Source organism: Mytilus edulis, chromosome 1 (assembly GCF_963676685.1).
Source record: "Mytilus edulis chromosome 1, xbMytEdul2.2, whole genome shotgun sequence".
NCBI classification, from domain to species: domain Eukaryota; kingdom Metazoa; phylum Mollusca; class Bivalvia; order Mytilida; family Mytilidae; genus Mytilus; species Mytilus edulis.
Window position 1 is genome coordinate 67,364,178 of NC_092344.1, and position 18,018 is coordinate 67,382,195.

Here is an 18,018-nt window from a genome sequence, read left to right on the forward strand (position 1 = left end):
ACAAATGAGATATAAAAACCCGAAACGTGAAGAGCTTTATGACCATAGGGATCTTAATAGACTAGCTGTCTGAATATTGCAGTCATCAGGTTTATTTATAGATCTTGTCTAAGCATGAAAAAGCTGCTAGATGACAAGTGCTTGCAAAAGCTCACCAGCCAGCCCTTTTGGCTAGTGAGTCAAAAAAGCAGTTACCTGCAAATTCTAACTTAATCTTGTTATTTCTTTTAATTTCAAAACAGTTGACACAAAGATATGTCTCATCTTATTGTAATTTCGATAGTATCATCCAAATATTCAGTCCAAATATCATTTGTAAACATAAAAGCTGCAAAACATTCAAAGTCAATTAACTATAACTTATGATGCAGGACCAAAAAATCTGCATGAAAAATAACACTACTTATAACACTGCATAGCAAATGCGTACTAAATTATAATCCTGGTACTTTTGATAACTACTTGCCATATTATATTGACTTATTGACAATCATACCACATCTTCTTATATCTAAACATGCAAAAGTTTCAGTCAACAGACATGACTGAGAGAGCAAGACCAAATTATCTCCATGAAAAAGTGATGAGCCAGTGAAAATAAAACAAGTTCCAACTATCACTGGCCTAATCAAAAGCAAAAACATGTTAAGTAAGCAACAAAAGTTTCAAAGTCAACAGACCATGACTGAGGGGCAGGGCCAAATTATCTCCAACATCACAAACACCACTGATGTTGGACATATATACCTTCGTCTTGTTTTTTTAATCTGTTATGGCAAGACAGAGACATCAAGGAAACCATTGCATTCTTGATATACATTTTTTTTACTATAAGAAAATCAAACAAGACTAAAACTAAATTATTTATTCATGTCAAGATTTTTGCAAACAAAAAACAGTAAGTGTGAGTGAATAAATAAACAGACACAAGAGGGTGATGCATGTTAGTAAACTATTCATTAAAACAATTCAACAATTACTGTAAAATCAGACATTTTTGCCATATTTTATTATAGAAAAAATTGTGACCGGATAGTTTCATTAAAAAAATAAAAACTTAGATGGAAAAGCATAGTATGTGTGAAGTATATGTTAAAATTGCTATACTGTGGATACCTATTTTTTGGCAATAATCATGATATCAAATATCCATGAAAATACAATTTTTCCCGAGTCATCAAAATATGGTATTGACAAACATAAATGAATTTACAATAATCAATCTAGTATTTGTCATTTGCTCAAAAATAGCAGTTATAAATGCACACAAAAATATCTGAATTTACAGTACTCTAATTTCTCTAAAGTCAGTAGATATAACAATAATATACTTCTAAATGATTAAAACTGACAGTTTTACACACAAACACAATTCTTACAAAACAAACAACAAATCAACAACTATCATAATATGAAATAATGATTAATTTTGTATTGGTGAGTGATTTTAATGAACAGCAACCCTTTAATTCAAATTTCATGAATAAAATCAATAAAACACAATGCATGTAAAATAAAGAATGTATGGGATAAACATCCATTAAACAACAACCAAACAATTAAAAAAAAAACATTAAAAATAAAGTAAAAATGTATGTACTTGGATTAAATTAAAAATTAAAATATATAGGACTTTAGTTGAAATATATGAGATTGACCTGGTATAAAAATAAAGAGACATTGTATGGGTGCCAATAGGTCAAATTCCCACCAGAGACCAAATGACGTGGAAGTAAATCTTGTCTGAAATCATGAAATGATATACAATGTTAAAATCACTGTTACGATAAAGGTCAAATAATCAACAGTTTAAAAACAATCATATTTAAAAATGGCACTAAAACATTTTTTTTGTCATAAAGTCTTTTTGAAAAGTATTGATATTCATTATTAAGCAGCCCTTTATACATTCATGGACAAATAAAATCAAGGTAAAAAACAGGAAAAAATATGAACAACTGATGAAGTAAAATTTGATGTTAAATGTACAATGATCACCAAGACATGGTTGTGAATGAGTTAAAAAAAAACCACTACAAACTTGCATTCCCTGTACATTTGAAATACTAAAACACCCTGCATGGACATACTCATTACATATATATACAAAATGTGATCAATTTTTTTTGAGATTTATGATAAAAAAAAAGGTTTAAATGTGAAGTTTAATGAGGTGTGATGGTATAAATAGGTTTCAATATGACGTAGTTTGAGTTAAGAGTTATTTCGCTTAACTGTTATGCAAAGATGTACCAGCTGATTGCCTTTCCTATTTGACTAACCAAATTGAAATGTTTAACACAAACAAGGCACTTATGCCAATGTTTCCAACATGACAATTAAAGGGAAATAACTCATGTTTGAGTTATTTCCCTTGGACATCATGTAAAGGTGTACCTAATAGCTTTTCCTTTTTGACTAACCAAATTGAAATATTTAATACAGTACAAACAAGGCATTTGTGCCATTGTTTCCAACATGACAATTAAAGGGAAATAACTCATGTTTGAGGTATTTCCCTTGGACATCATGTAAAGGTGTACCTAATAGCTTTTCCTTTTTGACTAACCAAATTGAAATATTTAACACAAACAAGGCATTTATGCCAATGTTTCCAACATGACAATTGAAGGGAAATAACTCATGTTTGAGTTATTTCCCTTGGACATCATGTAAAGGTGTACCTAATAGCTTTTCCTTTTTGACTAACCAAATTGAAATATTTAATACAAACAAGGCATTTGTGCCATTGTTTCCAACATACCAATTAAAGGTAAATAACTCATGATTACATTGTGTCAATCAAAAGCTATCTATACATAAACTATCTAAACTTCAGGGCAGTGTTTTGCTATGATGAGACATAAAAGCAATGGTTATTTTACCATGGAAACTCAGGATACATTTGATTCATATTTTTTTAATCAAAATTACTATGTTAAAAACTATAAATTAATGAAACTTATGTAATATGTTTTTAAATGCTATTTCCAACAAATGTTGATGTCATGGGAACTGCAATACAAGGACATACTGTTTTTCCTTTAATATGAATGAAATTTCTTTTTCAAAACTCAATAAACAAATATTGGTTTTTATAATGAGTTTATTTAACTTTTGATTTAGCATAATTAAAAATTAGAATTTCCCTTCTTTTTCACTACAGATAAATAACTATAACATCAACATCAGAAGTAACTTCTAATAAATTGAAGTGCAATCTTAAAAATATATGGATGATTTTAACAATAATACAAATTTGAAAGAAGAAATGAAATTATTCTTATACAATGACGTGTTAATAATGAGATATGATAAAAAGATGATAAATATTTGATAGTTGTGAAGGAATAAAAGATATAAAAGTGAACATTACATTTAACATCTTTGTTTTCTTTACCCTAATATAAAGGTCTAATAGTGTTTTAAAAATAATTTTAAAATATAATTAAAATTCATACAAAACAATTTTAAAAGTCTTGATTAAAACACCCTACCATGAATAATAATCTTCACCTTATAACCATACTACAATTCTATCCAATTTTTTAAAATATTATTAATCTATAATCTAATAAATGAATCTCTATATTTGAATTAAACTTATATTAAATATTTCTACTTTCCAAAGTTTGGATAAGGTTAAGGATATACACCAATTACAATACACTGCTTGTGAATCAAACAGAAATTTGACAAATAGTGCAAAATAAACATGAAACATGTGTGGGGTACAAGTGTACTTATAAATCACAGCTCCCGATGAGCCAGTCATCTCCATACAGAGTATGACTGAAACAGAATCTTCTGCTTGAAGGGAGTAATCATTTTTATCATAAAAAGTCATTTTTCATTTTTTTGTTGCATATAAATTTCATTGATACCATTTTTGTTTTGTTCATTTGAATCACTTTAAAATCTATTGACATGAGGCAGAGTAGTTTATATAAATCAAATTTCTTTCAATTTGACAATTTGTTATTTATTTACAGTCAGTATGTCTAACAGACATGTCTATAACCTCCAAGGAATGTATTGACAAAATTTGAAATTCTCTATTAGCAGCAAAAAAGTTTTGATTTTTCATAATAAGACAGTCCATTAAATTTGGTTGCACTAATATTTTTATTATGTTAATTTTATACACTTATTTGTGAATTTTATTTCCATTTTAGATATTGTATCTTTTTTCTCATTTTTTATTTTTATTTTATCAATCTTTTATAGTATATCAATCTTATTTTTACTTGTATTTTTTATCATTTTTTTTTCATTTTTTTATGACTTTTTACATAAAACAACAATTATCTCCCTTTGGCAGCAGACTATCACAGATCATTGTTTTCCTATTTCAGTTTAACACAGCCACTTTTTGATGAAGCAGAACCAATAGATAATACATCTATACAGGGTTATATATATATATAAACATTTTTTGTGTTCATGAAAACTTCACATATACATAAAACAGAAAAAAGGTGCATCTTATAATACAGGGATTTAGAGAAAATACATTCCCAAATTGTTTCACAACTATACGTAAACAAAAGATTAATTTTATTGCATGTTTTAGGAATTTCTAAAAGTATCCTGTTTTCCTATCTATCTTACAATAGCAAACTAGGTATATTAAAAATGGATGTAATATAATTCCTTTAAATGGGAAAAAACTCATTCACTCTATATCCTATAAAGATCATTGTTTCAAACACTTTTGATATTTGCATGTTATTAATGAATTTTGATGTAATCTTGTTTTTCTAGAAAAATGTCAAACATATACTCAGCAGTAAATAATCTTAACAAAACAATATTCTTTCTTTTTGCTTTAAAAGGTAAAAGCATATTCATTATTAGATTAAAACTAGGCCAATATACTGGTACTATAAAATGACATATACTTTTCTTTTCTTTTTAATAATTCTTCTATTTCTATAGTATCATTTTTTTTATTCTTTTTTTTTTTTTTTTTTTTTTAAGAAGGTGTATTTATCTTTTGACAAAAATTAAGTCATAAAATATCCTTTACAACAACAAAACTGGATTTTCATTGTTTTTTTCTACAGTAGAAATAGTATTGGACAACATACAGTGACCAAAAAAGTTAAAATAATAAGGCAGAAATTTACTGCTAACTTTGAATAGAATAACAACCAAGCACTAATAAACAACCTTGTATCTTAAATCAGTTCAAAAGCTGAATGTTTGTCATATAAAAATTATTAAAATTAAAAAAAAATAACAATAAAGTTTAAATAAATGTACTTTTACTACCAAACAAACATAACAATTGACTGATTGTTTCATAACGAGTCTTAACACAACATTAACAATCTATCTTGTATATAAATGGTTAGTACCTCTAATAAAACAAAATACAATAACTCAACATCCCCCATTGGTTAGGTTCTATAACTGAATAAAAACTAACTCTTGTCTATTGGCTAAAATATAGAAACAATGTTCCAAGGAATTTTCACATTTCTACTTGTTAAAAAAAAACAGATTGTCCTTTGTCTATAAAATCTTTTCACATCTAAATTACAATAGCAAAACTAGGTTAAGTCAACATGAGTGAAATATTCCTTTAAAAGGGGAAATAACTCCTTCACTCTATCAAATCTTTTCACATCTTACATTTCCATTTCAAAGATGTACCTCATTCGTACTTGGTTTTCTTTGTAGACCAAGTATTCACTCTGGCTGAAGCTGCTTTTGTTTGCAAATGTACTCTGGTTGATGGGCTTGCCTTGTGGTACTATTACCTTCTTTCCATCTAATGTCAAAAATGTGTCCTTTGATGGATCTGTAATAAATAAAATATGTATTAACTTATAACAAAGTTATGAAGAATTAAAACAGCACTTTATAAATTTCATGCCTCAAAGCCCTTTTCTGGACATTTCTTCGTCAGGAACGCTCATAGATGAATTTTTAAAAGCCAAAGATGTATGAGAACAGAAAGAGTTGAAGAGCTATTTGACCAAAATAGACAAATCCCTTTACAGTCAGCTAAATATCACATATATATTGACATTATTAGGCATATCAAGCTCCCTTGGACATTTCAAACTTATTATAATGCTTTCCCTTAAATACCACTAGTTCAAAATTTCCATTAGCAATTGGCATTGCACATCTCTTAGCAAGAAGAACTTTGTGGATTCATAGAAAATGTGTGACTTCACTTGCAAACATATAGCTTAAATCTTATTCCAATGTTAAGACTTAGCCATATGTGTTGACTTAGGCTCGCTGTTTTAGGCCAGACATTACCTTAAGATGTATATTTTTTCTCATCATGCTGGATTTAGTGAGTTGACATCTGCAACTAATATATCACCTCATTTGCATATGTGTTATAGGGTAGTTTTTGTATTTAAAGTTTTTTATGTCATTTTTGGAAAACATTTTATTTTGATTTTATTAAAAGGAAAATTGTAAAATTATTATGTCAGGTAAATTTCGTTCTGTCAGCATGTCACTAATTACTCAAGTCAAAAGTAATATAATTAACTTATCTTTTAATTAGCTTAATTAAATTGACACTATTCTTAGTTTTTACCTTTGGCAGTTTTGTAGTAAATTTTAATTACTCAAATTACATAAATTTATAGTTAGTAATACTCGTCATAATTTGAGCTTTTATTCGATGTGCTATATATTGGACCATCAACTTTTTTGAATTAATTGAAGTCACGATGTAGTCACAATGTAGTCATGCTGTAGTCACCAGTGTAGTCTCGTCGGTGTGATCCAGATAGGAGTGCTTCAAAAGCCAACCAGGCTCAGCTACTCAGGAGAAACGCTAACTCAAAAGACAGCTCAACGCAACTGTAATCATCAACCAGACAACATCAACTTAGAATATTTGGAACATTTTGGACTTTAACTTTAAACTGTGAATTGGATTAGTGAAATCAGTGACTTTATTATTTGGAACATTTGGACTTTATTTGTTTGTAAATTGTTTTGGCATCATTATTATTATTTGGACCTGTTACTATATAAAACTGTTACAACTTGCTGCTTGCTTTATAGTTTTGCCTGCCATTGCTTAAGTCTTGCGAAAGACTGACCCCCTGTACCTTGGGCTGTGCATGTTCGATAGTCCCCCTTAAACTCGACGTGCTTGCTCTTGGTGACAGATGGCTGAATATGAATATTTGTGTTTTGAATTACTGTCATGGAAATAGGAAGTGGAAATAACTTTTACCTGGTTCAGTCCATCCTTTAGCAACAACACAATCAAACCCTGCTGGAGCTTTTACCAGTGAAGAGTCATCCCTGTCGATATGTTTTTCTTTACCCAAAATAGCTTCATTCAAAAACATGATGCCTCTTTTTCCTGCTGGACGAGCTAAATAAAAAAAATAAATAAATATACTTTTCGAAGAAAAAATATCCAATTTTTTCATAGTGTATTTTTCAACATAAAGACTGCTCCATATAACTCTCTTGTACAATATATCATAACCAGCCTCAATAGCAATATTGCAATGCTTGTTTACAGATTCTGTCAGTTGAATCATTAAAAGGAGGCATAGCTTTGCAGAAATCATTACGATGAAAAGACATTTATTGTTCATTTATTAATATCGTTCAGAACATGCATTGAATATTTGCCACTGGACATTAAGCAACCATCAATCAATCACCATTTTATCAATAACAGGAGATATTTTAAAGATGCTCAATTTCTTTCAATCAAGACATAGGATATATGAAAAATATCCGTTAACTTAAGAGCAAGCATTTTATTGATCCATGGCTTATTTACATTTATTGGTGTGAAAAAAATTCTGAACAGTTGGTTTCGAATGAGGTGAATTTAAATGTTAAACAAGCTGTAGAAACAGACAATTTTACATAAACAAAAATAATGGTCTAAACTAAAAACTGAACTTTAAATGATAGGTTCACAGAGCATTTATATTCCTATTTACCTCAAGTACAAATAAAATGTATATCAGTAAGAAGTCCAAATGAGATTTATGCCATTGACAATGTATTGGAGCCTCTTGCCTTTGTTAGTCTTGTATGTTTTTTTAATTTAAGTCTTTTATATGTTTTGGAGTTTAGTGTGACTGAACTGAACTAGTACACCATTTTATTTAGGAGCCAGCTGAGGACCATCTTCGGGTGCAGGGTTTTCTTGCTGCGTTGGAGACCCATTGGTGGCCTTCAGCTGTTGTTTGCTCTTTTGTTGGGTAGTTGTCTCTTTGACATATTCCCAATTTCCATTCTCAATTAAGAATTTCATTATTTTTTTTAATTCCAATTTGACTGTTAATCAGTACAGGTACATTGTAATATTTCATGAATCTTGTTACTTACTATATCCTGCAGACTTTCCATTCTCTGAGGCAAAATAAATTCCTCTTCCAACTCGACCTCCACTGTGTGGCATGATACGTAGTCCACTCTTCAAAATAGCCGCTACTACAGCCACATTTGTTCCATGCCACAATAATTTCCTGTTGGTAATTTTATCATGTGCTTTGACTCTGTCTCCCTGAAAAATTATAGATTTTGTTAAATATATGTTAAAACAAATTTAATGAAATTCATACTCATTTTACCTCTACTTTTAAACAAGTTTAGCAATGATGGCATTTAATAATAAAACTTCATATAGAAATAATTAAGTTTTGAGAACAGGTGTAAGGAAGGAAATATTTCAAATATTAAAAACACACATTTGGAAATAGATTTTACTTTATGTAAACAGAACATTAGACAAGGCATTATTAGTTCAGAAGCTAGAACTTTGCAACATGGATATATTTTAAATTGGTCTATCAAGTTTTCAAATGTTTATGTTTTGTTTTGTGACATAGTGTGATATTTGTAATTTGGTAAATGCTTCCAAGAGCCCTGTGTCTCACCTGCTTCTGCTACTGTCAGTTTAAAAAAGTAATATAACAAAACGGTTTAATCAATTTAAAGATATCTTTATCAAAATTATGCAGGCTTCAATATAATAAAGTATGAGACATATATGAAATACTATAAATTTAGAATAATTGCAAGGTGTTTTAAATAGTGATTGCAAAATATGTGACTGGGTGATTCTCACAATAATAAAAACTCCCATTTTGATAACTGATACATATATTTGTATGCAGCTTATTATAACAAAAATTATTCTCACATTTTTTTATGTCATTTTATAATCGCAATAATAAATGCACACAATAATTTCTGAATTTACAGTATATGAACTATAAAACATTTAAAAAATGTTCAAAAAGATTTTGTTCAGTGATGTCAACTTACCTCAGGGTGTCTGTTCATCTTCCATACATGTTTAATCTTACATGGTCTCCACCCAGAACATTTCGTATTGTCTGTATAGGTCTCCAATATCTGATGATAGAAATAAATTTAAAATAAGACTAATTTTGTGTAAAAAATAATTTTAAGTGAAGAATAACCCTATAAATATAATTTGTCTAAATCCTCCATTTATAAAGAAATGGGTATGGGTATACAGACATTTTCTTTTCTGAAATTTACAATTCCTCAGCTTACTTTAAATATTTTGTGTTTAAAATATGATATGGTTCTCAACTATTCATTGATTGAGAACACTTCTTAAGGAAGATCTTAAAAGGGATCGGTTCAACGTGTCATGCTAGACAAACACACTTTTCACCTGTGATAAAAAAAATGTCTTCAATATTTTTACTCACTTTATATTCTTTACTCTTGGGGTCAACTCTCTCAAGGTCACATTTCAGTAAATTATAATTGACATCAAGAGGATGAGCAGGTTTGTCTTTATCTTTCTTTGAACCCTGAAATAAACCAGTCATTTTTCATTACATACAAAACAAATAATTTGTAAAGCAATCTTGAAGAAATTGTCATTATCAAAGCTAAGGCCATAGTGATGCTAATTTTTGGCTCTTGAGCTATATTACTGGTTCATTTCCTCGATACCATTTTTGAAATCAAACAAAGAGTAGTCATTGAAAATAATATTAAGAAATAGATATAAAGTTTTGTTTTGTGGTTTGAGCATGAATGCTGTAATTTTCATACATTTATAGCACAACTTTCTTTGTTATGTGATTTCTAATTAAATTAAAGAACCTTAGTGAGCACGCTCACATACCCCACGTCCCAACATTGTCATTGGAGAAATTAAATAAGTGTAAGAAAAAAAAATTGTATAAGAAAAAATATTGAATAATAATAATAAAAACATTATACCCTCCGTAACGTCGTTGCGTGGGGTATAATAATGCAATAATTGAGTTACAATCATACATTTAATCACAAGGTTAAAAAAATAATGACTAAATGATTTTTTTTTAAATATCCTCAGCCTTTGGTCTTTGGTGGATATTTGTCACATTTGTAATCGTCCAATATCTCTTTATAATTATATCTTAAGACTAGTATGTCTAACAATGACATGGTAAAAGAATTCTATATGTTGCCTCAGTATTTCTTACACTTTTCGAAGAATGTAAATTCAGAAATTATTGCGATGTTTTTACTATTGCATAAAATGCGACAGGGTTATAATTGCATTAATTAAAACTAGCATTTTAATATTTTTTTTATGAATCAAATAGGATTTTTCTAAATATGCCAAAAATTGAAAATTCATTTTAGTCTTAAATGACAAAAAACTCAATAATAAATGCATGCAATCATTTCTGAATTTACAGTATTGAAGTTGGGAAAATTAAAACATCAAACTTACGGCCATCTTGTCTCTTTCCTTCTCCATTTCCTGTGCCAATGCAATGTCTCCTAGAACCTGTAACAAAAACATCGTTATACAGTATTATCATGATAATGTTATTTCTAGGAAATAAACATGACCAATATTGTAAAATATCCAGTAATCAAACCAACTGATTGTTTAAATTAATAGACCACTTTCGAGTTCATCCGTCACCGGCAAAAACTCGTCAATTATGCACGCCTTTATGACGTCATTTACCAGATAGAGGGGGTCGCCTGTATCCCTGCACTATTTACGTTCATCAAGCGTCTTAGTGATCGTCTTTGTGCAGGATAAACTAGAAATAATGGTTGCTCTGTAGGTACTTACTGACAATTCCCTAATTACAGCAGTGTTGATTGTCAATTTTGAGAATTCAATTTGCCGAATAATTCGTATAATATAGAATTATAGTTTTCCAACCACTCGCTCAACATTGGAAGGGAAGTGACGACGCCCCTAAACGCACAAATGACGGTGATAAAAGCGCGTATAATTGACAAGTTTTTTCCGGTGACGGATGAACTCGAAAGTGGTCTATTGATTACAGCTTAAAGTGGAACAGTACACGTAGACAACACATAGACAATGTTGCAGCAAAGAAACCAAATATATTACCAAGACAAACCTTGGCAAAAAATGTAGACACTCCAAGACAACTGAATTTAAGAAAAATGATTAAATTCTAATAATACTCAAATATTTTGATTCTTTTTTATTAAAGCAATACCAAATTTAGAAGAATTAGTGAGTATCAGTTAACCACAAATTTAAATATGACAACCTATTTCATATTTCAAAGATTTGTGTACATACTTTAGCAGATCAATGAAATAAAACATCCACTTAAAAACAAGTTTTCCTCAATCCATGACAATTGGTACCCACCAATAATTAAAAAAAAATCAGAAGAAAAACACAACCAAAACAATTTTTACACTGGCAGAAATTCTTACCAGAAGCATGTCCATCCTAGATCTGAGTGCTTCAAGAGTATCAATGGTTGGTGGAATACGACGTCCAAAGTCATGCGGAATCAACGTATAGAATGTAGATGATAGATGTGTTAACATATTCTTTGTTGTTTTAGCATTGATGGCTTTTTCTATGTCATCCAGACATTCAAATCCTTTTGCAATCTGTGACTTACTTAGTTTCCCTAAAGGCATTTTTTTCACATCTGTGAAAAAAAACAAAAATGTTTTCAAAATTAATTAGAATACTATAAGAAAAGATGAATAGGTTTATATTAGGATAAATCATATATTCCGTCTTAATAAATTTAATATAAATATACTCAGTTACTAGAAAAATACTAAACAATGGCTTTGTGATACTGAAGTTCCAAAATGATTGCAAAGTTTTTATTCTTGTGAAAATTAACGGAATTGGTTATCCCATGAGTTAACTTTTACATATAAACCTTGATTAAAATGAAAAATTACATCTTTGTAAGTTTGAAATATTTGGTAGTTTTATTAAATTCTATGTGCCTCAAAAATAGCGAACAAAAAAACTGAACAAAATATTTTCCTTTTTACAGTATCTAAATAAACATACCAATATCAAAACTTTTCATTGCATCTTGGAACATGTCATGGTCAAATATCAGCTTCATGAGGGACTGTGTTGGAGCATCTAGAGTACAGGCAGCTGTTGGTCCTGTTGGGGTTTTAACAGTTGGTGCCTGAAAAAAGAAATGCCAATATATTCTCAAGTCATTCCTTCCTTTGTTTTCCTTATGTATCTTTATATAAATCAATGAATCAACAAAACAATTATTTTGAACTAGTTTCTTTTTCTGATTTTTATGAACTTTTCACTAATTGCCTCAGAAATATTTGCATTTTTTTTTAATAGAGAAGAAATTCCTTAAATTCATATATACAACACCAATTTTCAATATACCGGCACATGTAAATTCATGTAACAATCTGTTTGAGAATATAAGTAGATCTTGGGTAAATATCAATGAGGCAGCAACCCAGCAATAAATTTCACTAAAAGAAAAACATCTTAAGGTCACCATATAGTGTCAATTAGAGTGTATGGTAAGCTCTGATTTAGCCAGAGGCGAAATAAGTTATGAATTGTTCAACAAATACTATTGAAGATTTGACTACATATGTACCGGTATACAAAATTATCATCATAAGACCTAAAATATAGAGACAGTGACAACCCCTGAAAATTATGATTCAGGTTGGGGCATAGAAGGCATACTTACCAACCCTTGTTGATAATCAATTTAATGGAGAATGTATCCATAGAACAAAGATCATTCCCAAGCTTGCATATAGAATTGGTAAGGGACAGAACTCAAGGGCAGTAAAATTGTCAAAAAAAACAAATTCAAACTTGATCTGTGTTTTGTGATAATGAGCACTGTATGTGTATGAGTTTCATAACATTTGAACAAACTGAAGTTAGAAAACAGAAACTTATTTTCAGAATTACAGATGTAAGGACAAACAGACATACAAATAGACAAGGGTAACACTCAACAACTCAGTGAGGCATAAAAATAAGTTTTTGCATACAATTGTCTAAACAAATTTGCCTTTCTAAGCTGGCCAATACTTTTATCATTATGAAAAATCAAGTCACCCCCCGTTCTGCCTTGAATTTTGCAATTTATAAATACAGCTTTTTCCCAAACGACATCTCTTTTAAGGAGATATATTTACATACTGGTCTCCAGATATGATGTTTCATCTCATAAAGACATTACTTGGCAATGATAATAGGGTTCATTCAACCTATTTCAATTTTGCAAATACTTCTCTTTTTTTTGAATTTTTATAGTGTAATATTTAATGCTTAAATATACTGACTGTATTTTACCTTTGATTAATTAATAATTGTTATAACAACACCTATTGTATTTTGTTTGTAGGCATAGGTTGAATATATATTTATCAAATGTTGGCATAGGTTGAAGACACAATATATAATAGTCATTTATAAATAAACATGGCTTAGATAATACATGTAGCATAAATAAATATGGTTACAGGTAGTGGCGAAATTGAATTCTGAGGAAGACCAAAAGTGAAGGAAGGGGTAGTACAGAATTTTAGTATGAGTTTAAACTCTTAGAGGTTCAGTGCACGTAATTGTTGAAAATATGCCACACAACCCTATCATATGCAAATCAACTTTACATTGTAGGATATAATTTTTTATGAATCTTCATAGTAAAAGCCGCACTGTTTTAGCAGAAAAGGGAGTTCCTATGGAAAATTGTATTGTCTATATTTTGCAGAAGTGCAATATTGAACTATGAATCGAACTTTGCTTACATCAACTTCATCGTCGTCTTCTCCTGCCATTTCAATCATTGTGTATTTGCCTGGCACTGGTTTAAATTTACCACGATCTTCCCATTTATTCTTGGTTTTGTCTCTAAATTTCTTCTCAAAATCTTTAGTGGCATCACTGACATTTCCAAATGATTTTTGTGCGGTTGTGCCAGGTTCTCCCTATAACAGAGTAAATTACAATGAAATGTCCTTCCAGTAAATGTCTGTAAACTTGATCATGAGTTCAGAATTTTTACAAATAATGAGAACTGAAATTATTGTTGATTTACCTGAACAATAGAACAATAGAAACAAGAACTATCTTTAAAAAAGATATCCGACGTATTTAAATTTGAGTATATGTTTAAAACTATCATTTCAATAACCTTCAGAAGCACAAAGATACCATTTAAATAACGTTTTCTCTGTTTGTGTTCAGTATTCTCGGTCCTCGTATCTTTCTGTTTACATTCACCAAAAACCCGCGGAAATCTCACATGCGTAGGTGCGTTCTAAGATCTAGTTCAAATATTAATAGTTTTTCACTTGCTTTCCATCAAGATATAATTAACGAGACGTTTTTTCAAACACAACCAAATCACCCACCATGACAGCATTTTGTCCAATCACAGAAAGGATTTTCGAGGATGTGTATTCTGTTGCCATAGTTAAGCGTCCTTAAGTTCAAAGGGCACAAACCGAAACTATACCGACTACGTTGGAAAAATAGGGAATAAAAGAGAGTCACTTTCCTTGATTTATGTATGAATTAACTAGGCCAAGTGCTCAAGAAATTGTATTACTTTTATCATTACATATAAAAGCATGTATCTTAATTGTATAATTTTTAAAAAGTTTGAGGTTTAATGAGAATAACTACAATGCTAAATATGTGGTGCTAGGAACAATACTAAATTACTATTGAATAATTTTGTCATTAGGAAATATTTATTTTTCTACCTGTTAATCATTTAGTTCATTGATGAATTAAGAAGTTTCATTGGTTTGAACACAAATTTCCCAGAATTCATATAATTTTTTAAAAAATTTTGTACAATCAGCATAAAACAGTACCAAAAGTATTCTTTCTTCCAAAGTATGTCAGCTTTGTACTAATCCTTTACAAAGACACTGGATCTTGCCTGGTTTATTATCCAAATAAACCTGTTCTAAATGTTGATTATTATAGGTGACTTAAATAACTTAAAGCAACAACAAAAATCATAGGTTGACATAGTATTTTTACAGGGAAACATACAACAGATTTTTTTTTTCTTTTGGTCTTGAGTTCAAGATTTAAACAAATATACAGGGCTAATAAATTGGTTGTCATGGTATTTACTTACAACTCGACCCCATCTGTTCCATGTATAGTAAGTCGGTCCCATCTTGAGAACTTGGATGACGTAATACTTGTTGTTGTTATGTCCTATGTTGGTCTGGTTTAACATACAGTCATAATCGTCATAAACCTGGATATAAAATGAAACATGACGATTATTTCTTAAACCTTGTGCATTTGAACTGGTTCTGAAATTCTGACAGGCTTGTTAAATTTTGATATTCTTGAGAATTGAACGCTTTATATTGGGGTGTAAATGTATTGACAGAAGTGCATTTTGTGTCAAGCTTGGAAGTGCTTCATGCTTAGAATGTGTGCATGATCAATGGTTTTACAACCCCCAAAAAATATAAAAAGAAGCATTTAATTCTCATTACTTTTTTAAGCTACAACCATGAAATGAAGAGTTTTATCAAGCCTTTCATCTGTTTTTTTTAGCCGTTTAATAACTTTGTCACTGATAGCATGTGCAGTTATAGCTTCTGTATTTTATTTGGAAATAAAATATGACATTGGCGTGCCTTGCAATTGTTGCCAACCAATCAAAATTACAGATTCTAATGTAACATTCATGTATATAACTAATCATAATGTTCACACTGTTGATTAAATTTGTCATTCAATTGGAAATATCTTACAAAGGAGGTCTGAAATATCTCATCCTTTCATTACGATATTGTCATTTTATACATGTCCAATTCAAAAAAGTCACTAAAAGAAAAAAAAAAACAAAGGTCCCACTTTTTCATGTTACTGACAAACAGAATTTATAAAAATATTGGCACTTAATTTAGCAGCTCCTAAATTCAAGAGAACTAAAACTAGGATGGCAAAAAATGCCTGTATGACACGTAACATCAATTTCAATTAAATTTTCACATAAATAAACAGACACATTTTATTCAGACACAATGGATACGATGTACTTCTTGTACTGACCTCACATGATGCTGCAAAAGGAAATCTATCATCTACTTTATGTTTCTTTTTCTTGCCAGCATCAGCAGCTTTCAGTGAAGCTATGTGGTCATGTACTGTCTTTGGAGCCTCCTCTGCAGCCTCTTTCTTGGCTTTCTTCCCACCAGCAGCTGCTTTCCCTGCGGCTTTCCTTTTTGGCGGCATCTGTAAAAAAATTGGATGAAATTGAATTAAAATTGAATTCACACTGTCATTTATATGCACAAAACCTTACAGTACTTGTCTAAACATTTCTTTAAAGCTCACTTTTGACCAATAAAATAACAAAAATCAGCATTGCATGGATTATTTGAAATTTAAAATTTGCCCTGATTTAGCATAGGCCAAGATACCTGCAAAACTTGTTTTCTTGGGGTTTAGTGGAGAGAGTGTATGGCATTGCTAAGGTCAGGTGGAATAAAATAATGATAGAGGGATGAAGTCATCACATTTCAAGTTTTTTTCTTTAAAATTAATTTATTGGCATTTAAAATTTTGCACAGATGCAGAGGCTATCTAAATTAATAACATCCATTATGATCGAGCGAAAGGAATATCTGACAAAATTAAACATAAAAACCTCAAAGATGATTGTGTTTAACAAGAATGGACGCTTTTGGACTGGCACAAGAAAATGTTGACATGTTCAATAGTGGCACATATTTCATCTAGCAATAGAAAATCTGCAGACACCTGAATGACTGCATGACTATTCACAATCCCAATTGCAATTTTTTTTTAAAACATCTCACTTAATTGAAGGACAACTCTTGTAAGGAAGTCCTCCCTAACACAGAGAACCTTGTACATGTGTCTACAACCTAGGGTTTCCTTGGGGACATGTTTAGAAGTCCACCTACTGACTCCCAAAATTCACTCTATATTTCCCTTTTAAGCAAAAACTTTTGCAGTTTTGCTGCTGGAATCTATGCTAAATTAGTTTTTTTTCTAATTGATTATAAAAAAATCAAGTATATATCATCATTTATTTGGTCGTTAATCAATTTTTACATCTGTAACACATTAAATCAATAGCACATTCTTCTAGTGCATAGGGTAGCACTTCCGCATGCCACGCCCCCTTTTTGTCCAACAAGGCCGGCTTATTTTTTAGTTTTTTTAGTGTTTATCTAAATGTTATGGGATACAATTTTGTTTACTTGTAATCGATTGTTAATCAATATTCACAAGATAATGAAATGCACGGCATAGTATATTATCACCTAATGAAATGCAATCCAACATTATTTACACATATAATGAACATAATAATAAATCACGTGCATACATGTAGTTTGCAGATAAGCAGATAAATAGAGTATGCATACCTTTACCTTTCTTGGCGATAGTAGTTCAGAAAATCATTACGTTAGCAGATTTTCTTCCTATTTATACTTAGACGCCGGTGTGTGTTCGACCAGACCAATCATTTCGTTCATCTCCAACAGGTTTATACTTGTGTCGTTTGGGGTCTCTTGGTTTTCTTCCTTACATCGCATGATAAATAATAATTCTGAGTTGTCTCCCTTCTAATTTCCCGCAAAAATATCACTATCCATTTTCTCCCTACTTTTATAGCCGACATGCGTCGATGAGGTTGTGTTGTGCAGGATTAGAGATAACCAATATGTGTACTGTATCACAAATGAATTAATAATCTAAAGAATAACCGAAAA

At 30.2% G+C, this 18,018-nt stretch overlaps 1 protein-coding gene across 2 annotated transcripts; it reads right to left on the reverse strand.

Annotated features, from left to right (window-relative positions):
• Positions 1 to 850: 850 nt before the first annotated feature.
• Positions 851 to 17,834, reverse strand: LOC139487693 (protein mono-ADP-ribosyltransferase PARP3-like). Of its 2 annotated transcripts, none has more exons than XM_071272666.1 (12): positions 17,677 to 17,834; positions 16,325 to 16,507; positions 15,390 to 15,515; positions 14,044 to 14,223; positions 12,302 to 12,428; positions 11,698 to 11,921; positions 10,718 to 10,774; positions 9,696 to 9,800; positions 9,280 to 9,369; positions 8,338 to 8,515; positions 7,217 to 7,360; positions 851 to 5,806 (listed from the first exon to the last, which is right to left on the reverse strand). In XM_071272666.1, the coding sequence occupies exons 2-12, from the start codon at positions 16,505 to 16,507 to the stop codon at positions 5,634 to 5,636; spliced, it is 1,587 nt and encodes a 528-aa protein (XP_071128767.1). In that variant the 5' UTR covers positions 17,677 to 17,834; the 3' UTR covers positions 851 to 5,633. The 2 variants fall into 2 exon arrangements, with proteins under 2 accessions (XP_071128767.1, XP_071128776.1); XM_071272675.1 differs by having other exon boundaries at positions 17,671 to 17,798.
• Positions 17,835 to 18,018: the final 184 nt, after the last annotated feature.